Here is a 24,734-nt window from a genome sequence, read left to right as displayed (position 1 = left end):
CCGCTCACCACTTCCCACCCCATGCTCCCTCCTTAAACATCTCTGCTCCTTGTCCTCTGCAAGCCCAACAGGCTCTCCCTCCTCCAGGGCTTTGCTCCAGCTGTTTCCCTTCCTGGAAATGCTATTTATTGGCCTTCCTCTAGGACTTTCTGGCTTTGGTGTTCCCAGACCTCAGTGCAATTCTCTCCATTCCACGATGTCTTGTGTCAAGTCTCTGGCGCAACACAGATCCACACACTGGGAGCGTCCCACCTCCTCTTGACCACTCTGCATCTCCATTCACCAGGAGATGAATGCTTGGGTTGTTTCTAGTGTGGGTTATTATGAGATATGCTGCTATGAACACTCATGTGTAAGTTTTTGTGTGAACATATTTTCAGTTCTCTTAGGTATATATCTAGAAGTAGAATTGCTAATTGTTGGGTCATATGGTAAGTGTATGTTTAACTTTTTGAGAAACAAACTATTTTCAAAGCAGCTGCAGCATTTTCCATTTCCACCAGCAACGAACAAGGGTTCCAACTTCTCCACATCCAGGCCAACTCTTGTTATTGTGGTTTAAAAAAACAAATTTAAAAAAAATGCTAGCCATTCTAGTGGGTATGAAGTGGTATACAATGGTGGTTTTGACTTGCATTTACTTAATAACTCATGATGTCGAGCAAGGATGACAAAGTGAAATAATGCTATGACATATACTAAATGTCTTCTTAGAACCAGAACAGGAGGGGCCCTAATCCAGAAGAGGGAGGGCAGCGTAGTCTTCCCAGAGGAGGGGACATTTAGGCCAACTGCATGAGTAGAAGGCCAGGCCAGACCAGACAAAGGCAAGAGGATGTTCGTAGGCCTCGAGACCAGAGGAAATGATGGAGGGTGTCAGCTGTGATGGGGCAGAAGTAGAAAGGGGTGGGTACAGTGCAGACGAGGCTGCACCGTGGGGACACATCATGCCCAGGAGTCCAGGCTTTATCATGAGGAGCCATCTGAACTGTAGGATGGCCACACTGGCTGTTGAGTGGAGAATGAACTGCAGTAGGGCCTAATGAAAGCCCAGGGGCTGACAAAGGACTGAACTCAAGTGGTGACACTGAAAGAGGAGTGAACATGGCAGATTTGAGAGATACATCCAAGTTAACAATGACTATCTTCTTAGAGAGCTGAATCCGTCATCATGATGAAATGACACACTTCATTTCGTTGTGTGTGGAAGGCTACTTTGTTTGGTATTAATGGAGTCACCTCAGCTTTCTGCTCTTCAGAATTTGCCTGCCAGTCCCTTTTCCATCCTTTTACTTTCAACATTTCTCTCTCTTTGTGTTTTAAATGTGTCTCTTGAAAACGGACTATTCCTGTAATTTTAAAAAGTTAAGGCGACAGTCTCTGTCTTTTAACCAGGAAGATTAGTTCATTTGTTTTTATTGTGATTAATGATATATTTGGACTTATTTCTACTATCTTTCTTTGTACTTTCTGTGTGTCCAGCCTTCTCTGTTTCTTTTTCCTCCATTATTTGCCTTTGTTTTCCCCTTCTTCTTTACAGCTGCATAGTATTCCATTGTGTAAATGTCACACAGCTTTTTTATCCACTCATCTACTGATGGGCACTTGGGCTGTTTCCAGATCTTAGCTATTGTAAATTGTGCTGCTATGAACATAGGGGTGCATATATTCTTTCTGATTAGTGTTTCAGGATTCTTAGGGTTGTATTTTGGGTTATTTATTGAAATGTTATCATATTTCATTGCTCCCTCTACAAATTTGGAAATTTGATTCCATTTCTATATTTTTATTGTTCACTCTTGAAATGTAGCCATTAACAACTTAGTAAAATCTAATGTTGTTCAATATCTTAACACCCACTTCTACTCAAAGAAATTCAAGGATGTTAGGATACAAAATCTGATCATCTCCTTCTGACTGTTCAGTGTTTTGGGTATGTTTCCCCAGAGGAACAAGTAGACATTCTTATTGTTTTATGTAAGAATATTTGCTTAGATTTACTTATATGTTTATAAATTTCTTTATTTGGAATTCATTCTTGCTTCAAGACATTCTTCTGGGCTCACTTTCCTTCTTCTTGGAGGACATTCCTTAGAAGTTCCTTTGGTGATTGTCTGTCACGGTGAATCCACTCACACTTTGTTGATCTGAAAATGTCTTGGGATGATTTGTTACTCAGCAATAGCTAATGGATACAATCACTCTTGTGCACCTAGAAGGTTTTTAAATTGGATTTGCTGTAGATGATCTAGAATCTAGTTATACAGTACTGGGGAGACCCTTCAAAGTGTCTAACCTGCTCTATTGTTGGGAGCTATTTCATCATCTGTCTATATGCTCACATATAAAATTATAGCCAAGCCACTCTGTGGAATTTGTCACTCCAGTATAAAGCTCACTGTTGCCAAGGTAACCCTGAAGCATGTGTTCACACGTCATGTGCTACTGAGGGGCCAATGGGTGAAGAGTCCTCTGAGTCAGCGACTGCCCAAAACTTGTTGACTCTCACTCCTCCAGTTATATCAACAGACAACTGGCTCTCACAGCCCTGATCTCTCCCAGGCTCTAGGTTTGTAAACTCATCACCTTTGCTCCTTGCCTCTCCCTCATCAATAATGTTGAAAGTCTTACAATTTCTTCCTCCATGTCTTTTTTACATATTTCCTCTTAATAGCCCAGGTGAGACTATTTTGGCACCTGACCTGCTGCAGTAGCTTTGTAACTGGTCTTCCCACTTCCAGGCCTTCCCAGTTCCCATCTATCCTACCCAATCCTGCAGGTCAAATCATACTATCCCTTGCTGCAGCCTTCAGTTGCTCCCACTGCCCACAGATTTAAGAGTAAACTTTTTACCATCACATTGCACTCCAGGGCAGCAATTACATTTTCAGGCTTAATTCTCAGTTTCTTGGCTTAGTCTGACAGATTACTTTAGATTTCTCAAAAACAGCCAATAGGCTTCCCTATACAGAATATACCCCCACCCTACCTTTACCATCTCCACCGGTCCACAAAGCCCCCACCCAAGCACGATCTCTTTAATTTACACAATTGTGTATTTTATGAATGTGTCTTTCCCTGCTACAGGTTTTTGTTGTGGTTGTTTTAGGCATCAATATCCTACACATTTTTATATAGCATAAGGGCCAAGAAAAGTATCTTGCAAAAAACAAATGCTCTATAAATGTCTTTTGAATTGAATGGGATTAATCAAGGTTTGGCTGCTGGGGCCAGGAGGAGAAATGAACATCATTATCCACAACACTAAGGCAATTGGGAAAAAAACTTCTGCGTTCAAATACTGTTAATTCTCATTTAGGAGAAAAAACCCAATTTTTCTATTTGAGATGATCTAAGAGGCACACACAAGTATTAACCCAGATTTAATAGCCTTGAGGGAAAACTAAAACATTCAGGATATGGCCAGATAAATAAAAGTCAGCCAAATAATTAGGGAATGACTCCAGAACATAGAAAATCCATTGGAATGTCAATAAAAGCAGGGCTTGCAATTGATTTCACGTTAAGGATCTTTCTTACCATTTTAAAACCAGGCCTCGTCAGAGGCTAAATGAAAAAATGCAGTTCACCTGGCTTCTACTCTGCATGCAGAGATTCCCATTCCATTGATTCAAGCCTGCTTTGGGGTAGATTTCCTTGTAGCTTGTCTGAAGCCACAAGAATGGTTGCTGGTGACTACATGTGTGCATGTACATTCTCAAAAACAAACAGCCTTCCTCTACCACTGTCCAGAGCATGCCAGATCCCAAACTGAATACAGAAAAAGTGTCTCCACACTGTATCTCAGAGTGGTTGAGTGGTGGCTGCCTAGGAGCTGGGGCAGAGAAAAGGGGCAGGAGGAATATTTGAGGGGGATGGAAACATTCTGTATCCTGACTGGGGAGGCAGTTCCAGGATGTGTACACCTATCAAAACTCATCCAATTTGTACTTTAATACATTTTATTGTATTTACCTTACACTTCAATAAGGTTAATTAAAATATATATCTGGGAGCTTAGAAGGCACCTTAGAGAACCAATTGTGTTTTGCAGACAACCAGTTCCTGGAGGTGGGATGGTCCCAAGGATCTCTCTCCTCAGTCTTCTCCCTTCCCTCTCTAATCGCTCGTCATGCTGGTCTGAAGCATTATTCTAAACACTTGCTACTTAAAATAAATGGGGAGACATAGTTGTGCCACAAAACCTTGGGTCAGTTTTCCTGCAGAGACAGGTGCAGGAGTGGGTGGAGCGGGGGCAGTGCCAATGAAGGTGGGAAAGGGTGGCAGAGTCTGGCCACACAGCTTTAAGGAGAGAGCCGGGACCTTTTGGAAAGGGGTCCTAAATGTGGGGGGCACCAGCATGAGGGTCAGAAGAGCCAAGTGAGAGAGGGGATGGTGAGCAGTAAAGCTGACTCCAACTTCTCAGGGATCAGGAGCAAATTCCTAAGCATGCCATCCACGCTCACTCAGACTGCTAAGTCGGCTGGAGGAGCAAAGACTCTTATTTCTCAATAAACAGATGCATTTCTTTCTCATCTCTGTGTGCGGAGTAGGAAGGTAAGATTGCGTCCCAGGTACAGCGTGGAAGTGCTGCAAACATTTTGCTCCCTTTTAGCCCGATCTTAGTTAATCTCACTTTCTCATTTTGCCAGTTGAAAGAGCATCCCTGGCTTTGCGCTGTGTCACCTAAGGGGCAGAATATGATTTGGTTAAGGACTTGGTTGGACTCTGAAGCCTGCTTATGAAATTCAAGCTCTGCCACTTACTGGTTTTATGACCATGGGCCAGTCACGTTAGCCCTATGGGACTCCGTTTCCTCCTCGTCAAAACGGGAACAGTGATAGGATTTGCCTCATGGGGCAGTTTCGGAATTAAATGAATGGGTGAGAAGAGGGCGTGGTGCCTAGTAAGCCCTCTATGTTTATTTTATGTTTATTCTTACTTCCCTGGTCTTGCTCTGCCTCACTGCAGACTTCTGCTCTTCCCTACAGGCTCCCACGTGGCCTCACGTGGCCAGCATTTCCTGTCCCTAGCTCCTTCCAGGCACTCAGCCACTCTAGGCTTCCTGTCCTCTCCCAGAGCCATCTGTCCCCAAGGATAGGGTTTGCTGCCCCAAGTGCTTCAACAGTACTGCTGGGTAGCCAAGTATCCCCAGGCAGCTATCCAGCCCATAGGGCTCTCTTGGGCTAGGTCCACGGGTTTCCTGTGTTGGACCCCTAATCCAGGGAAGGCTGGGGGGGCCGCCCCTTGCTCTGCTCCTGCCCTTCTCCTTCCCTCCCCTACTTCACTTCCCTGGTTTGATGCAGAGCCTAGGCGCCCTTGCCTGGAATGGGCAGATTCCTAGAAGGCTGAGGCCTTGCATTGGACTGGTGGTATTCAGCTCTGTATCCCCAACGCCACCCTGATGGCCCCAGGTCCTTAGCTCTGATGGCCCCTCATCTCTGACTCACGCCCCTCCCTCCCACTTCCACAGTGGGGATAGAAAAGTTGTGCCTGCTTTCTGCTCCTGGCATGTCCCCTGATGAGTCCCAGGCAAACCATCTACTTCATCAGCCTCAACCACCCGGAATTCAGAGCCTTAACAGAGGAGTTAGACGTGGGCCTGGGATTGATGTGCCGTGTGAGAGTGGGGGTGCAAATGCTCTGAAATGGAAACAGCCCCTGAGACTCAGATCCAGGTGTCCAATGTCACCAAACAGCCCTTACAATCCCAGCCTTGTTCTGGGTCTGCTCATTTGCATATTATTATTTAACCAATGACAATGACCCCAAAAAAGTGCTGGCATATTCCCTCTTATACTCTCTACTGAAGACACTCCGTGTGTGTGTGTGTGTGTGTGTGTGTGTGTGTGTGTGTGTGTGTGTGTATTATTAGAGAGAGAAAAGAGAGAGAAACATCCATGTAAGAAAGAATCATTGACTGGTTGCCTCTCTTACTCGCCCTGACCAGGGATCTAACCCACAACCTAGGTATGTGCCCTGACTAGGAATCGAACCCGCAACCTTTTTGGTGTATAGGGTTCCAATCAACTGAGCCACCTGTCCAGGCGAGAATCTATTTCTTTCTCTCTCAATTCTAGAAGCCAAAACTCCCACTGGCACAGTGGCCTTTCCCTCCTCATTCTGAGGACACCTCCAACTAGACTGGTTTCTCTCACGCTGCTGTTGCCACCCTCCCACCTAAGCCCAGGGGCTCATCCTGGAGCTCGTGCCAGGCTGCGGCCACCCTGGGCTCACCTCATGGCACAACGCAGGCCTGGCCAAAGCATCTGGGCCCTTCCCCTCCAGCAGCTAATACATTATTCGTGACTCTTCATTCAGCACTAAACATTGGTAGACGGCCACGGTGCACCCGGCCTCCTCAGGTGGGGAGAACACTTCCCTGGGATTCCGGGCCCTCCACATTGTAATTACCCAGATGAGCTAAAAATTGTGGTTCCCAGAGGGGTAAATCTGGGCTGGCAGGTCAGTCGATACCTATATTTCTGTCGAGATAAATTCATATATTTCTCTCAGATAAAAATAAAGACTTAAATTTCTGCTCCCATATCCCATAATTTGACCCAGGGGAAATTTAGTTTTGCTCAAATTAAGACTACAGAACATCTACTTTCCGAGCATTAATCCTCACTGTTCTCTACACTTTCCACAAATGTTTTAGAAGTGTAATTAGTTCCTTTCTGTTTAGCTTTCCACTTCCTTTCACTCTGTCTTAACCGTGCTCTCCAGTTCTGGCCCCCGCCGTCTTCTCGCCGCCCCTGAAAGTCAAGCTTCCAGAGGGTTCTTTCCATCATGTCTCTATCTCCCCATCTCCCCTTCTCCCCTGCACCCACTACAGTCTGGCTTCCACTCCACGATTCATGGAGAGTCCCCTCACCCTCGGTTTTTTTGTTACTACATCTAACACACAGCATGGTCTAGCTTACTCTGGGCAACAACAATTGATGTGATTGTTCCTTGGTTGGTGTGACCATCTTTCTGGTATCAATTGCTCTGGCTTTGTCACCCACTAAACGTGGAGCTGCCTGCCCTAGGGTCTGTCCTAGGACCATTGCTCTGATGTCCTTTGGTACACACCCCATCTGTCCTCAGCACCGGGGTGGAATGTTTTGCTGCCTGGAGGACATCACTACTGGGATTCCCAAAGCCCACTCTCCTCAAATTCACACTGCCCCAAAGAGAACTCATCTTCCTCCCCAGAAAGCCTGGTCAGTTCATGGCCAAACCACCTATTTACATGGAGGATACTGAGGTCGAACTGACAGGAACCCATCCTGGTGCACAAATCCTTCCTGCAAGGCTTCTTGGGGTTCACCCTCAAGATGTGGCTGGTTAACACTTCAGTCTCCACGGAGGGCACAGACTCAGGCTCTGTAGGAATTCCACAGGCATGGGCCTAGTCTTTTGGGGACAGTATCAGGCAGTCAAGATGATTGATAGGAGTCCCTTGAAAGCAGGGCTCATCACCTATGACACTCAGGCCCTGAAGCCGCAGGAGGAAGATGTAAGGAGGCCATGCAACCAATGTCAGCGTGTACATGGCATCCTCAGTGGGCCCTACGTGGGTGAAATTCCAGTACTGATCCATGGCTCTTTACATAACCCTAGCTCTTGAGCCAGGCAGGTGGTAAGGTGACGACAGTGTAAGACATTCTGCTACTCACACCTGGTCTTCCTCTGGCTCCTCCAGTGGGAGCCCAGACTCCTGAAGCCCGACATCCTGTACCAGGGGCCTGAATTCCACCAGCCTAAACCCTTCCAGATCCACTCTTAATTATGATAGGCCATGATCGTGGACCTTCTCCATTCCAAACAAGGAACATATTTCAACATAATCATTTGATAGACACCGCTGATCCAAAGAAAAACCAAAACTCTGAACGAAATGGCCAACTAACGTTTTGCACTAACTCTGCTGCACCGTGTAGTGCTAAAGCCCTAAATACCTTCTCATGAGCAGCCTCCCCTTCCCTTCCTGTCCTTCAGAAACAATGGTATTGCTTCTTTATTAATTAAGAGATCTTAAACAACCTAAAAAAACAAGATATTAAAAAAACCGAAAAAACTAAAGCAAGCCTCCAAAACAATAATAGATGTTTCAGGGTGGTAGGATTATCGATGATTTAAATTTGTACTTTTTAAACTCCCTGTAATGCTACTGTGTCTTTAGTAAATAAAGAAAAAGATTAGCAGCGACTTTCTTTGGATTTGACACCTCTGGGCAAGGTGGGAATGTTTAGCTGACGATGCGGCCACCACCACGCTGTGCCGTCTGAGTTCCTAATTCCAAGCCTGGCATGAATACAAAACCTGCCCGGATCCCTTTTGTGTTTGGAGAAAAGTCAACTAACATTCTAAAGAGATATAAAACTTTTAACTAAGAATCTCTACTGGGAAACAATTTATGATTGTAATTCTGATTTTCTGGAAAGAACAGCTCATCAATCCATCTGGCAAGAAAGAAACAGTGCAGCAATTCCTCCTTAACCTGGAGTCCTCCTTGAGCAAGGTCAACATCATGTCACTTCTGTGTGCCACTTAGGAAATCGAGCACTCCAGCTCCCCGTGTGTGGACCTCGGGGCCCACTTTCAGGGATAATTAGAAGGTGGGAAGCAGAACCTGCAACTCGGAAAGAGAAGCAAAGGAGATGGCAGAGAAAGAGGCTTGGGTCCCCCACAGACAACACACAGCCCAGGGAAGCAGAAAGGCAGTAACCCTGCCCTCCATGGAGGTCTGCGAAGAGGCCAGGTGCACCCTGGCCAGGTGGCTCAGTTGGATGAGTATTGTCCTGTCCACCAAAAGGTTGCAGGTTCGATTCCTGGTCAGGGCACATAGCTAGGTTGGGAATTGATCCCCTGCTAGGGCGATTAAGAGAGGCAACTGATCGATGTTTCTCTCCTATCTCTTTCTCTTTTTCTCTCTCTCTCTAAAAATCAATAGGACACATATCCTCCTCAGGCAAGGATTTTTTTAAAAAAGGGCAGGCACCAGGGAGGTGCATGTGGGCTGGCTGGAGGCAGGGCTCAGGAGGCACGAACTAACAACCCTAAAATAATAAAATCAGAAATGTCTTGAATATTTTTAGAGAAGATGAGGCAAAGGAGCAGAAAAAGGCTCTTAAACATTCCCGCTATCTGCAGCAAGGCAAAATGAATTTATGAGTGTCTCACTGGAATGCAGGGGGCGGGCTTTTAAACACCGCATAAGAGACCAAGACCGGGAATGGAAGTGAGCAGCCCAGAAACTGCAGTGTCCCACACGGCACCCGTGTCTCCTTTCCTGTTTCCCCTTGTCTCTCTTTTGTGAATGTGGTCTGTTTTCCTAACATAAAAAGTCCCTGCCCTCACTCCTCCAGCCCTGCTGGCCCTGCTTTGACCTCATGGTGATTTCCAGGAACCAGAAGGGATTACTGGGTTCGCTTCCTACCAAACGTGGGAAGCCCTTGCCCAGAATCACAGGCTTGTTTTGTGGGCAAAGCCATCATTCCTTGGGTGTTAACTCCAATGTTCTCTCAATGGCTTGGTCCCCTGAGCCCCAACACTTACATGACTTTGTTCGGAAGCCAAGAGGCTGCTGGATGTCATTAACATCTGCATTTTCAAGCGCCTTCCCATGCTAACAGCTCGCCAGAGCCTGTCACTCCAGCGGGGCACTGTGCCTTATTGGCACAATGCATCATCGTGACAAGGTGTTGGATGATGTATCGCTTTAGAGATGAAGCCATCAGAGAGTAAGTCCAAGATCAGATTAAACTTAATTATGAGATAAAAGAATTCTCCTCTGTCACTCTGGTGATGAATTAACTGACGGGGGGAATGTGAACTTCAGAGAAAAGAGGGAGAGGAAGAATAAAATGTATTGACAGAAGGACAAACAGAAGAGATCCTGTGGTACTCTCCCCAGAGCCCAGTGAATCAGAAAGGACCGCGGCACAGAGCCTGACACCCTAAACCCCTCCCCACGGTGCAAACCTCATCTCAAGATTGTCCCACTACAGAGAGGAGCTAATTTAGAGTGCTCCCGAAGTCCCCAGGGCCACGTCACTCGGACCCTGTGCTGGTCGTGCCCTGTCCACGGCCTGGGCTGCTGGGGAGCTGTGGTTCTCACCTGGGAGGAGCCTAGAGCAGAATCAGTGGGGATGTTCTATGTTTGTGCAGCATCCATGTAGGACCCCCTGCACACTCCCGATGAAGTTGGTCCTCAGACTTGATCTATGTAAAGCACTAGGGGCAGAGGCAGGATTCACTACAAAGGGGCCTGGGAATGTAGGGGGTGGCAAAATGGTTCTATGTCTTGACTGTGGTGGGGATACTTGACCCCGTGTTTGTCAAAACTCACAAAACTATATATTATAAAGAGTGAATTTTACCTTGAAAACCCAATTATATAAAACCTGAAATAGCATCATGGATTTAAAAAATTAGTCTGGGACACGTAGCATAACCTGGACCTGCTCCGGGCAAACAGAGACATACCTTCACTATGGTATGTCTAACACACAGCTTTTCCCATAATAGATGATCAATAAATTGTGTTCATTGGAAAAAAAGCACTCGGCAATGACTGTTAACATGCAGATTCCTGGCCTCCTCCTTTCAGTATGTCTGGGGTGGGACTCAGGGGTCAGCATTTTAAAGAGTTCCTGGTGGCCAGCAGTCCCGTGGACCATACCTGAGATGCTGGGCGGAAAGTCCTAGGGCTCTCATACTCTTTCCTTATTGGCCACCCTCTGCCACGCCAATTGCCTTACTGTTCCCCAAACATGGCATACGCCCCCCCATCTCCTCACTTTTGCTCTGACATTCCACTTGCCTCACATTGGCTCTATGCTTGCTCAACTCCTTCTACCATAACCGGTTGTGGGCTACAGCACACTTGGGGGATGGAGGACTGGAGACGTGCTCCCCAGATGGCACAGCAGAGTATCGAAGTTTAGGAGTCACAGGACTTGAATTTAAAGGGTGGGACAGATGGCACTACCTGTGTCTCAATTTTCTCATCAGTAAAGGAGGCTGTCACTACCTACCTGACTGGGTTGAACGCCTTACTAAAATATAAACGGGATTATCAGCAGCAGCATTTTGGTCCCTGCCTCCGCCCAGCCATGCCTCTGGCCCGAGCGCGCAAAGCCGTCCGAAGGCAGGGCCAGAGCCCACAGCTCTGGACTACACCACAGCCTGTTCACCGCTGGGCCCTCGGGCAAACAGCTCAGCTCAGAGCAGCCCCAGGGCCATGGGAAGAGCTCAGGGGTGAGGAAGGTGCTATGCACCCTGAGCCCCTCGGGGCGGCGCTGCGCACCCCTTTCCCTCTTTATGGCCTTTGTCCCCAAGGGAAATTAGAAGTGGGGGATGGGGAAGGTTGATGCGGTGGGCTGGGAGGGAAGGCAGGGAGGGGTTGGCCTCGGAGGCCACTCCCATGGCTGGCGCCTCTGTGGGGTGACCTTGGCTGCTCCAACTTGAGGACCCACCTGACCTGGGCCCAGGATGGCAGCAGCCTGGAGTGGGGTGGGGAGCTGCAGCATCCTTAGACAAGACTGCTCTAAATGGGGTCACGCTGACACCAAGGCTGTGGCTGTGTCCTTGATATCCTATTTTTAAATAAAACTTAAGCTCAAAAAAGAAAGGCGTGCTTGGCTAATTCAAATTAGTAACCAGACCAAATGAAGTCTGGTCACGAGCTCGCTGGCAGACACTCACGAGCTCACAGGCTCTCTGAGTGGCTGGGAACCGTTTCTATCTTGTTGACAAACACATGTTGCAAGACAGGAAATTACCCTCCTCAGTGCCTATTTTATCTCTGTTTAATTGCTGTTTGACAATAAATTACAAGAGAGTCCATTAATTAAGCTAACAATGTCCATGGAACACCAGTTCCTTCTTCTGGGAGTTGCCTTATTACAGAGCCTGAATCAGTCTCCATTAACCTGCAGCACTTTATGAAGCAGTTTATAAAGATGCCCAGGCATGTGACTGGTGGGGACCAACTCCTGGTGCAGAGGGAGCTGTTCAGGAGGAAGGGGAGAAACCTTGATGAGCGGGGGAGGGGGGGAGCCTGGCGGCTGGAGGGCAGGACCCAGAGTGCACTCTAATTCTGAACACATGGTAGAACAGAAAACAACATTAGATTTACTTTAAAAAATCAGCGACGGAAGACAACCATGACCGACATATAGTACGAGTCCTAGAAGTGGAGGTAGCAGCGAGCAGCCTAATTTGGTCTGCCATTCTGTAATCAGTCACGAGGCAAGAGCATGCGTTAGGGAAAGTTCTGCATGCAGGTGGAACTGGTGAAAGATTAACTGCAGTTATTTCCCAGCGAAGGCCTGGGTCCTGGGCTATGAAGGCCACTAAGCTCCCAGCAGAAGAGGAGGACTTGGTGCCTGGCTCCTGTCTCCGCAGGGAGCAAACAAGTGGCCATCTTCAGGGTGAAGACTCGGTAAATTTTGCCCACGCTGTCTGGGAGAAGGGCACCTGGGCATACCTGCTAGCTCTGTTTAGGACCCTGAGGGAGGGGGTGCAATAGGCGCGAAGGCTCTGGATAGAAGGGTGAAGAAGCTCAAGTTCATGGGGTCTGTCCCAGACTATGCTTGGAGCTATGAGCATCATAAGGGCATTTGAGGGTGTTCTGAGTAGCCAGGGCAGACAGGGAGGCCAGGGGGCCTTGGAGGAGGTAGTCATAGAAGGCAGACGCAGCCACCTCAATGTGCTGGTCCTCAGGTTTAACCAAGAGCTTACTAGTGGATCAGAAAACCTTCCCCTGAAACACTCAAATAAAAAGCCTAGAGCCATCTGAGGAAGCCCTCAGAGCTCTGGGAGACATTCAGTAGGCCATCCTTACTCCCTTTCTCATTCATAGAAGTTGGCTTTGCTGACCAGTTTTTGATTATGCAAATATTTAAACACAATAGCATCTCATTATGTCATAGTTAATAAGTACTCAGTTCAAATGTCACCTATTTAGGAGATTGGGAAAAAAAAGCCTGGGAGTTAAGTGTTCTTCTAAAGCTGTTCCTGGCATGTCCTTAAACGATCATCATGTACAGCAATGTGGCCCAGAAGTAGACATCCCCAGGGCTCAGTGTCCAGGCTCCTGTTGCCCTCCTGGCCTGATACCACAGTGTCCTCAGCTCTCTCTTCCAAACATCTTGAGACAAACTGGTCCATCACTGGCTTGTCATTTGGTCTGTCCCAAGATGCAGCCTCTTAAACAACTGACTTGACCATCTCTTGTAGGCCACAGCTTCCCACCACACCCATGGCTTCCAGGTACTTCACTCTTTAGTCCCCAGGTGGGGAAAACGTATGTAGTCAGTAAGGGTTGGAAGTCAGGTCAGCTCCACAGCATCTATCCCTCCCCGAACTCCTCCAGGTCTCTCTGTGCACAGCCTAAACATACCATTCCCCCAGGTGAGCCCTTCAGTGACTCTCCATTGCTTTCAGGGTGAAGTCTCAACATCACTGGCATCACTTGGGAACTTGTTAGAAATATAAAATCTCAGGCCCTACCTTGACCTCCTAACTCAGAAACTCGGGATGGGGCCCAGTAGTAGGTGTTTTCCCCAAGCCTTCTAGGTGATTCTGCTGCACACTAAAGTGTGGGCACCCATGCCATGGAGCATGCCTTACATGCCACTGCAATCTGCCTCTCCATCTCTCTTCTCTCTCAGCACTTCCTCCCTCTTACATTCTGAACCCCCATCAAACAGGGCCGCCTCTGTCTCCCAGCACCCAGAGCCCCAAGCTATCTTGCTCTTTCCACACTTCCTATGCTGCAGGTTTCCTGCCTCTTTCCTTGTCTCTCTCCAAGTGTAAACCACCGAGAGCAGGGTGGCTATCTTATAAACTGCCATATACTGTGCAATTGTGACTAGCACCTGCAGTCGGTGATCAAGACACATTTCTTGAGAGGATGAGTGAATGGATGGATGAAGACTCACTGGATTCTTCAGGCCATACTGCCTTTGATGCTAATGCCCCACTTCCCAATGGGAAGGAACTGGTCTTCACAGTCATTCTCCTGCTCCTCACGGGCACTTTTAGTCAATTGTAAATGGCAATAGGGCTCAATAAACAATCTTGAATTAAATTGATTCGATTTGAACTTAAAGTGCTTTGGTTGTGTTAGAGGGCCTGGGTTCTAGTCTGCTTTGATAACAAGCACTTGCCCTTTCGTGCCTGTTTCCTTATGCGGCCTGCTACCTCCTAGAGTGATTGCAAGGACCAAAGGATTCAGGATTTGATGTGACTGGCATTACGCCCTCGAAGGACCCATCACCTTGAAGGGAGGTGAGGGTCTGGACTATGAGAACTACCTGTGGTGATAGTAGAGGGAACACAATGCTTTTTTTCCAGGTCCTGGCTTAACAGGAAACAGAGTGCTCTGAGCAGAGAAGACCCGCGAGCCTTTGTGAACACATGCGTGAGTGTGTGTATATGAATGTGAATTTGCAAGTGAACAGGGGTTTTCACAGGACATGAGAGAGATGGTGGGAGCTTACAGGGTGTTTTGTCCATTGTCTTCCTTTCATAGGAGAATCTGTGAGTCTGGCTTTGATCCAAACATCTGGTACATTGGGAATGAATAATAAATGTTTTCCCAATTTGTAGCTTGCCTTTCATTACGATCGATTGACATAGAAATGTTTTAAATTTTTATGAATGTCAAGTTGGATGACATCTTTGGAGATGTTTATTCCCAATCTTAGAGAATTTCTGCTAAGTTCTTTGTGTGCTCGCACACACACACACACACACACACACACACACACACACACACACACACCCCCGTTGGCCAGCGCAAAGTTGTCAAAGGAAATTCGTTTACCAGGCTGTTTTCACTTTGTTGGTTGACCATTCTTTCCTTTTTGAGTTATCTTGTGTGCCCTCCTGAGAGATCAGGGAAAATGTGTTCTCTGAAATGTGCTGTAAACACCTTCCTCCTTCCCAGTCGGCGTCTGGCTCTTGTACCAGCACTTACAGACCAGGTCACACTTCCCACCGAACTGAAGATGGCCTTTCAGGGTGGACATGTCTGTCAGGTTTTCATGAGGGAATCTGCTAACCTTTTCTTTCAAGTTGTAAGCAGGCTTTTGGTTATAATTACAACACATATACTTGCCTAGTAGCCCATGACTCTCAAATCTATTTACATTTCCCTTTCAGTATGACACGTGCCCATTGACTCTCTCAATGTCTGTGCTGGTGTAACCACTTGTGAACCTTTTCCCTGACTCAGGAATAACCAGAAAGCCCCCACAGAACGGGTAACAGCTGCCCAAGCAAGGACAACAGAAGTCACCAGAAGTCCCACAAATCCCCTGTGGGCTACTGAATTTACTCATTTCCTGATCAGAGGTGGCTCCTACCTGGGGTCCCCAGCCGTGGCATGGGTACAGTATTGCTGTGTGGTTCTCCAGTGGCCCCTGGTCCAAGCAGACGTCTTTTGCCTTGTTGTTTCGAAGCTGCAGGAATAGGCAAAACATCACCCATCAGAGCTCGTCTGGTGGAGCTGCTGCTGCCCAGCCACTGTTCCACCGTGTCTGGGTCCCAACTACTCAATGAGAAGGTCAAGTGACACCCTACATAGGGACCAAGGCCTGTGTCTGTGAGGCGATCCCTCTAGCAGAGCCCTCAGTGGATGCTGTGGGCACCAATCCTGTGCCTATAACCCTCACCCACACAGCTCCCTTGTCCCCAGCACAAAAAGGGATCTCAGGAAACTATTGGACATAGAAATACTGGTCAGCCATTGGTTATCCAAAGTGGGCTTCAGCACCAACACTGGTTTTTAATAACCCTGGGAATCATGGGTCAGCTTCTCAGGTCATTACCGGCACAGAGGCATGAAAAACAGTAACCAAAATAGCAAATAGAAGTCTGGCCTTCATGCAACACTTCAGCAATATTTATTTATATATTAAAAAAATATTTACTGAATGCTTACGCTGTGCCAGGCACCATCCTAGGTGTTCATAATGTACCTTCGGAGGAACAGACAAAAGTCCCCAAGGCAAAACTTACCTAATTTGGGCCTCCAGGTGCACTGGGTCCTATATGGGTGTCCATCGCACCCACCACCCTGCAATCTCAACCAGCGGGAAAATGGCAATGCTGGGGTTCCCCACACACACACAGTCCCCTCCAGATTATAGTCTCCTTGGAAACCAAATTAACCAGAGGTAAATCAAGAAGAGGGGTTCAGAGACTAAAGGGAGGTGGGTCCTGAGCTAACTGTTTAAAAGGGTACCGTGGGAACGGTGCTGGCAACGTTCTATTTATCAGCCGGGTGGTGGTTACGTGGATTTTTGCTTTATACTGTTATGCTGCACATATTCGCTTTAGGCACATGTACCTGTGTTGCATTTCATATAAATAATGCTTAAGGGGAAAAAAAGATGAGTGAAAGTGAACAAGGGGCCAGGGCAGTGCAGGCCATAAGGGGAGTATGGGCCGACCATATAGCTTTTTAAGCAGAGGAGCTGGTGGCCCAGTGTTTTGTGCCCAGTGATATACTTTTGCAAATGGGGAGGCAGCGTCTCGAACACGCAAGAGTCGGGACATAAAGCATACACATGCCTTTCTTTAAAAATTATTTTAAGACATTCTAGCTAATAGAGGTAAATAAAAATTTAAAATCAACGAAAAGTGAGTTATTATCTAAGTCAGCCTGGGCTCTGACGCTGGATGTCCGCTGAGGACGAAACACCAGGGCTGATGCCTGCTCAGAGGTGTCTGCTTCCCTTTGTCACTGCACTGGGGTCTGGTGCGGGGACAAGACCTGGCAGGAGTGAGCATTAAAGTACAGTTGTCTGAATACTGGTAAATTCTGTCACTCAACTGAATTTGATTACAAAGTTATTCTTAAAGAAGGTATGCCATGCAAATCAAGTGTAATAACGTTTGGGTCTAAAATCCCAGATATTAACAGACTGAAAAGTTGATGAAGAGATCAGAGGAAATGTGTGAAGGTTTTGGTATTACATTACGTTCAACCTGACCTTTCATGTCAGAGGCTCAGAGGTATTTTATTTATTTATTTAGAGGTTATCAAGAGTAAGACATAAACAATCCAAATGACTACAAAGATTTGAAAGACAAAAAAACCAAGCCAGGTTAAAAAAAAAGTAGAAAAGAGAAAAGAGCATAAAACGGAGAACTATTCACGGCCCAGGGAGTCTCAGACAGAACTGCACATGAGGAACGAGGACTGAGGGCTGCATCTCCAGTAGGAGGCCACTCTGCCTCTTCCTTTCCCATTGCCTCGTCTGCTGCCGTGAAAAGAACCAGCAGGAGTTGCGTTTTAAGAATAGAGTTGTCTAAATAATGGTAGATTTTGTTACGAACTTATTTGATTAGTTTGATTTCTCTCATTTAATGCTATAGTCCATCTGAAATATATTTCAGTTAATGGTGAACTCAGCAGAAGACTAGCAGCAAATGCCTAAAATGTTAACACTGATCATGCCAAGGAACTGGGAATTGGAGTAAATTTTGTTTTCATCTTTATATTTTCTACAGAATGTATGCATTACACTTATTACTTAAAGGAGGAGATTTTGCAAAAATAAGACCTCCCTCATCCAAAAATCAACTGGGAGCTCTTTGCTACCTCCGAGGCCCTGCACCCCTCCTAGCACTTTCCTATTTTTATTCTTTCTTTGTTAATATCATTTTTTCCTTCTAATTATTTATTATCACATAAACACTAGTGATAACTGGGAGACATGACAAAGTATCCACAGGAGAACTGCCTGCCACACTGCCCAGAGGTAATTAGACCTATCATTGCCTTTTCTCAACACTAGTCTCTCACTTGCTTCCGATCTAAAATGGTAGCTAATCCAACTTTGTAATCCCGACTTTTTGCTGTTAAGAATTACATTATCAATACTTTTCTCACGTCATTAAACTTTTGTACAAACCTTTTGAAATGGCTTCAGAGTACTTCAAACCATTGAGATAGCATATTTAACTAAGCTGCAAGTTAGATTCTACATCTCTGATCCCACCCTCCAAAAAAGTCATTGAGATGAACAATTTTAGTCTCAAATCTCTGTCCTTATTTCAGATTATTTGCTTAGGATAAGAGTGGAATGACTATCGTTAAGCCCTTTAATACATGCAGTTCAAATTGCTTTTTAAAAGGCTTATTTCAATTTGTGCTCTCACCAGAGGATATGCAGTTTTTCATATTACCAAGACCTTGCTGGCAAAGTGCCAACATATGTTCTAAAAATGAATATTTGTTCACTTGGTAGTAGGAAAAAAGCTATTGTAATGTATTTTAAAATTAGTTTTAATTTCTTTGATTACAAAATAAGTTTAAAATTTTCTTGTGTTTTTCAGCTATTTGTATCTTCTTTTGTATTATATTTTTCTCTTGGGATTTAACATTTTCTTATTTAGATTAAATTTTTTATTTAAATCAATTTTCAGGGTTCATTATATATTAATGATATTATCCATTCATCTATAATATTTATGGCATACGTATTCCCAGATCGGCATATTATTTCTCTGTTTGGTTGATGTATAGATTATTTTAATATTTATGAGCTCAGATCCATTACCTTTTTCCTTGCATTTTCTTTCACAGCTTTGATTCTTAGAAAGCCCTTCCTTCCCTTTTCAGAGATCAGATTCATATCTATTTCCGTACGGTTTTATTATGGTTTCTTTTCTTTCATTCAGTGCTATAGTTCATCTGAAATTCACTTTGGGATAGAGTGAGCTGTAAGAATCTAAACTGTTTTCTTTTCCAAAGAGCTAGACAATTTACCCAATTGTCTTATGAATAATCCATTCACTGCCGACCATTTTCCAATGCTTCCTTTATGTTTGATCTTGCTTTGATAACAAAAAAACAAAACACCCCAAACCATGCTTTTATTTGAGGAAGAAAGACAAGACCCTATGAATAGTTACTGTTGTGTGGCAGGTACTGTTCTAAGAGCTCTGCACATCTTCCCAAAAACCCTATGCAGAAAGCATTTTCCTTCCCCCATTTCACAGATGAGGGGATGGAAGCTGAGAGGAGCCACTCCAGGTGGCGGATTCCTCCAGCAGGCTGGCTCTAGAGTCTTAACGTGTCCCTAACAATGACACAGACTGCCCCTGCAAGAAACAAGCTTCCTATTCCAAATTCCAGCTCAGGAAGGACACCTCGCCTAGACCTGGGAATGATTTACAACAGCCAAGATCTGGAAGCAGCCCAAGTACCCATCAGCAGATAAGTGGATAAAAAGCTGTGGTACATTTATTTACACAATGGAATACTACTCGGCCGTAAAAAAAAAAAAAGGAATCTTACCCTTTGCAACAGCATGGATGGACCTGAGAGCATTATGTTAAGTGAAATAAGCCAGTCCGAGAAAGAGAAGTGCCATATGATTTCACTCACATGTGGAATCGAATGAGCTAAACGAACTACCAAGCAAAACAGAAACAGACTCATAGAGAACAGACTAACAGCTGTCAGAGGGGAGGGGGTTGAGGGATTCGGTGAAAAAGGTGAAGGGATTAAACAAAAAACTCATAGACACAGACAACAGCACGATGATTACCAGAGGGAAAGGGTGGGTGAAAGGAGGCAGAAGAAGGTAAAGGGGGGATATATGGTGGTGGAAGGAGACTTGACTTTGGGTGGTGAACACACAATACAATATACAGATGGTGTGTTATAGAATTGTACACCTGAAACCTATATAATTTTATTAACCAATATCACCCCAACAAATTCAATAAAAAAAGGCATCAGGCATAAAGTAGGAAAATTCACAGTTGTAGGAAAAGTAAACACTAAGTCAAAGAGAGCCTTGCCAGCTTCAGCCTAGATCCAGAGATATAAATGTGTGTATATAAAATGTGTGTATATGAAAATATATTTTTAGTAAAAAAACAATATATACACACAGTAAAGAAGACCACACATCAAAATGTACGCATTATCTATGGAATCAGAATATCTATGTCCAATCCTGGCTTCATGACTGATAGGCTGTGAAGCTTTAGGTAATTTACTTAATTTCTCTAAGTCTCAGCTTCCTCATCAACAGAATGGAAATCATACTACCTCATGAGGTGACAGTGAAACGAATTCATATGTGAAAAGCACTGGAGTAGTGTGTGGCATTTTGAAAGCACTCAGTAAGTGTTCATTGCTATTATTATTATTTTCAAATTTTTCTAAAGTGTGTACTTAAGGACATTTGTAAGAGAAAAGTCAATCTATTTTAACGTGTAGAAAGGTGATAAAACCAGAGACGCTCATCTGCACACTTTCTCTGGTGGTAAGTGGCTCCAGCCCACAACACTGAGCAATGGAGAGTTCCAGTCCCTACCTCATTTTATACCCAACTTCCTAGTTATGTTAATGTCCCAGTTACAGGTCCCAGGGCGCCTCAAAATAAAAATGTCCCAAAGAGAGCTCATCACCACTCCACACCCCAGGCAAAAGGATGGCCCCTGCCCAATTGTAACATTCCCTTTGTCCCTTCTACCAGCTGGTGAGAGCCTTGCTGTTAGGGACTGCACCATCAAAAATCACTCACTGGATGAATGAATGAACGAATGAACGAATGAACGAATGAATGACTCTGTTCCTCATTTCCCCCCATCAAAGCAATATACAACCCACTACATAGCCATCCAAGCTGAGAACATGCATAGTCTTAATTACCTCCCCGTATGCAATGGTGTTGTTGTATCTTCTCATTTCTGGGTAAACGTGGTCCAGGTACCACTGGAAATTTTTACACTTTAAACTTTTCCTTAAGGCTCTTCTTTCAGAGACATCACCTATGTCAATTCCTGGGTTCTGAAAGTAGAAAGAAGCAAAAGGCATTAGTGACTGGGGAGCTCTGGCGGAAGGGAAGAAAAAACCATCAGAGAGAAATCTTAATTTTTCTGCATGCTCACTCAGAAGGTTGGATCAAGGGGACCTGTCTGATCCTCTAGCCCCAGGCTAGACAATGCTGTCCCCTGAGTGCAGCAGGCAGTCCCCAAAATCAGCTGCCCTGATCACTGCTGTGCGAAAGGGATCCTGGGACACACTGATGTGACAACAACCTACGTTTCCCGCTCCACCTCTCCCACATTTCCTGAGTGACTATCCCAGCCAATTATCAGAGGAATTATTTGATTAAGACAAGAAAATAGATGCTTATATCCCACCTCCTGTCTTTTCTACACATGTGTAATTTCCCCCTTTGTTGGCTCTTTGTGAAGTTCATTTATGCAGAAGTGAAAATAATTTTCCATTGCAAAGCTTGTAATAATGTCCTAATGAATAATTCACTCTGCTTTTACAGAAATGAACCTGTAATGGGCTGCTGTGTGCTGACAGGGAGAAATAAAGTAGCTGAAATATGACCCCACAGACTCAGCTGCAAGATGGCCGGGAACTAGGGGAGACAGGATGCTCTCTCCACAGAGGTGGGCAGCCCGGCAGCATGTTGGGGGCCCGGGGGAAGGGTTCAGATTATCTCATTAAGATTTCTTCTTTGGCAGCCAAACAATGATTTCCAAAGGAATGTCCCTTTAAATGTCAAACATTAAAATTCAAAGGCAGACCTGGGCAGCAATATTTAACTCTTTGTTTTAATATACTTAGCATGATTAATGAGAACGGGCACTTGTGAAAGTGTGGTAGGGGACACTGGCATTAGGGACCAGGTTGTTTGTACTGATGGAGAAAGCACTGGGGATAGAGTCGGCAGCCCCGAGGTCTTAGGACTTTACATCACATTACCATTCTAGGTCACAGCTCCTCGTCTGCAAAACAGGAAAAATAACACTTATTCCCCTGACACCACAGGGCTGTGGGAGAGGTGAATAAAGACTCAGCTTCACATCTGCGCGGCCATGTGCTATGTGCAGGACCTTAAGCAAGTCACTTTTAACTTCCAGAGCTTCGGTTTACTCATCCATAAAATGGACATCACCCTAGGTTCATATCAAACTAGCATTTATTGCACATGTCTTATGTGCTCTGCTCTGCTCTAAGTCTCATTTTTAGCTTCACAGGCGTCTCAGGAGAGAAATGTTAACAATCCCTGTTGTACAGATGAGGAAACCGAGGCAGATGGTTCCTAAGTCGTGAGGTTGTTATGAGGACTCAATGAGATACTGCAAATGTGGAGCTTATCTAGTGCCTGGGACATAGTAAGGGCTCAACACGTGTTGCCTATATTTATATCATAACATGTAAAATCACTTATAGTGTCATAGCTCGAAAGTGCTACATTGCCATGGGGGTTTTCAATCCATTAGAACCTTATTTCCACAACTGTAACAACAATGATATAAACTCTCCACCTTTACCCTCTTTATCCACAGACTTGCATATATTCAACTACATCTCTGCTGTTCTGGGCTCCAGCCTTCTGAAACCTTGGGGCCGCTATTTCCCAGAAGGAACAATTATAGGCAACTCTCTCAAGGGCATGGCTCGAGGAGATAAACCCAGCTGTGGCTGGGGGTTCAGGTCACCCTGCTGTGTTATGGAAGACAAAGTGCTCTAAGGATGTCACCGTCATCGAGATTTGGTACTTAGATTTAGTTCTCACAACCGCCCACGGAAGGAGGACCTGCTATTAGGCCCATTTTATAGCTGAGGAACCTGAGGTACAAAGGCAATACAAATGGATTCATTCAAGATCTCCTAACTAGTGAGCGGCAGAGCTGGGATTCAAAAGGCTGCAGTGACATGGGTATTTTCCTAGGTTGCATTCTTGGCAGAATATGGGGGAGAGCTGAAGAGCTCTGTAAAAAAGAGATTCATCATACAGTAGGGGCACATGTCATGAGGCCACTGGAGCTTCTTGGGAGGGCACATAAAAGAGATGACAGGGTCTGGGGCCAAAAACTTTGGGCAAGAATCTTCTGGATAAAGTATATGTTCAGGAGCAGGGCATCCAGATTAATGTAATAAAACTCAGACTAACACAATACAACCCTTCTAATCTTTATAAATGGGTTTTGAGATTTCTGTTGCCATCGTCCCCAAGAACAGCGAGAGTTCTGAAACCTGGAGATCTGTGTGGACTCCCTCAAAACACATTCATAATTTTGCCAGTCTGAGCATCTTTCTCAGGAGGAAGCATCAGCTTGTTAAAGGGATCAATGACCCATCAAACACAAGGTTCACTGTTCTAAGGAGGTGGGGAAGGCTGCAGGGCCCTACCTCCAGCGGCAGGTTCCACGCTATGTACACATGAGACTTGTAATCGTCCATCCAGACCTCAGCCACCCGGAGAGCATTCCTCTTGGTGTAGAAGCCGATGTTGCTGTTGTATGGCTTCTTCTTCCGCTCGATGTGGGCCACCCGTGAGCAAGGCAGGACCTCCATGCTGCCCCCGCAGAGCCACACCTAGAGGTGCAAGAACTTCATCAGCCTGACAGAGAAATTCCCAGAGGCCACTGCCCCTCCCTGAGGCCCGAAGGCAATGGCTCAGGAGATTTAGCATGAGTGAGAAGTAACCTTTTAATATAAAAAGCCACTGAGATTTCAGGGTTGGTCTGTTACTGCAGCACAGCCTAACCTAACTTAACTAAAACAAGTAGAAAAGAAGATCTGGGGAATTTTTATAGATATAATAGCTTAGAATATTAAAATCCAGCTCTGGGTAAGAGAGGCCCATAAAGGTGCTCCCGGGGACACATGGTTTCCTTTGTTTTCCCACCTGGATGAATCTGTACCCTGCAGACCTAGACTGGAAAAATGAAACTAGAAAACAGACCATCTTTATTTGTATCAGCAAAAAGTATACAGTGGTCTAGTTCTGCATTGTTGATATGCTCTGTTTTGGAGTCGCAGATACTGAACTTTCTAGAAGCACCCGTCCCAACATGATCATGAGCAGGTGTCATTGTTGCTGGAATATTCAGGTGGAGGCCAAAATGATGGTTGCCTTTGAGAGATGCAAAAGCCCAAGGAAGCAACACCTGCCGTTCTCTGCCTGGGCATGGCAGATGTCCAGGCTCCCAGGCCCTGCTCCCAGGGGAAAGCTGGATCATGCAGCTACTCTCAGTCCTAGCCAGGAAAAACAAAGCATTTCTGATTGTCCAGAAGGACTAATTTCTGAAAGTGAATGTCCTGATACTGGTGAGGAGAAGAAGACGACACAGAGAAATTTCAGGACCTGTGAGACTGTCCTGCTGTGAGCTCCTGTGTACTCTCCGTAAATGAGAGTGTGCTGGTGAACTGACTCAGGTCAGCACAGACAATGTATGCTCGTCCCACACTGGGTCATTTCAAGCCAGTCTACCTTTAGTCTTCCAGAAACCCACACCTAGAGGATACTGGGGCACTCTTGAGTATTTGTCCACCTCTACTGGGCCTTCACTGATTAAATTTGGTGACATAAGTCATGTGTGTATGATCTTGTGTTTCGATTTCCCAACTCTGGCTACACCACAGGGGAATCATACTGCTGGAAAATTCTCCCTATTGCCAAGAATCCTCTCTCACCCATGCTCATTCCTTCAATGAGGAGACTGTGAGCTAAAAGATTGGTAGAGAGTGGGTGGTTCAGACTAGTTTGATTTGGGACCTGATAACTAGGTGTCCCAATGGCTTGGTGCAGATCCACTAGAAGGAAACCAAATCAGGCAGGCGAAATACTGCAAGAAGCCTGTGGGGAATAGGGCCAAGAGAAAACAAGGAGTCGACAATATGCAAAGACACAAGTTCCACAGTTATGTGGCATTTAGTAGTTTCAAGATTCAGGGGGCCC

General features: G+C 45.5%; 1 protein-coding gene across 1 annotated transcript in view; it reads right to left on the bottom strand.

The window, feature by feature from the left end:
* The window catches only part of GALNT17 (polypeptide N-acetylgalactosaminyltransferase 17), a 386,942-nt gene that overhangs the window by 5,092 nt on the left and 357,116 nt on the right, over nucleotides 1-24,734 (bottom strand). Inside the window, exons 7-9 of the mRNA XM_016225135.2 lie at nucleotides 23,183-23,368; nucleotides 20,678-20,815; nucleotides 15,366-15,461 (exon numbers count right to left, since the gene is read on the bottom strand). Of these exons, the coding sequence (XP_016080621.1) occupies nucleotides 15,366-15,461; nucleotides 20,678-20,815; nucleotides 23,183-23,368 (420 nt within the window). The remainder of the gene's footprint in view (nucleotides 1-15,365; nucleotides 15,462-20,677; nucleotides 20,816-23,182; nucleotides 23,369-24,734) is intronic.

Source organism: Miniopterus natalensis, chromosome 3 (assembly GCF_054644295.1).
Source record: "Miniopterus natalensis isolate mMinNat1 chromosome 3, mMinNat1.hap1, whole genome shotgun sequence".
Taxonomy (NCBI): domain Eukaryota; kingdom Metazoa; phylum Chordata; class Mammalia; order Chiroptera; family Miniopteridae; genus Miniopterus; species Miniopterus natalensis.
Note: the sequence above shows the minus strand (reverse complement) of the source record. Positions and strands in the feature narration are given on the sequence as shown.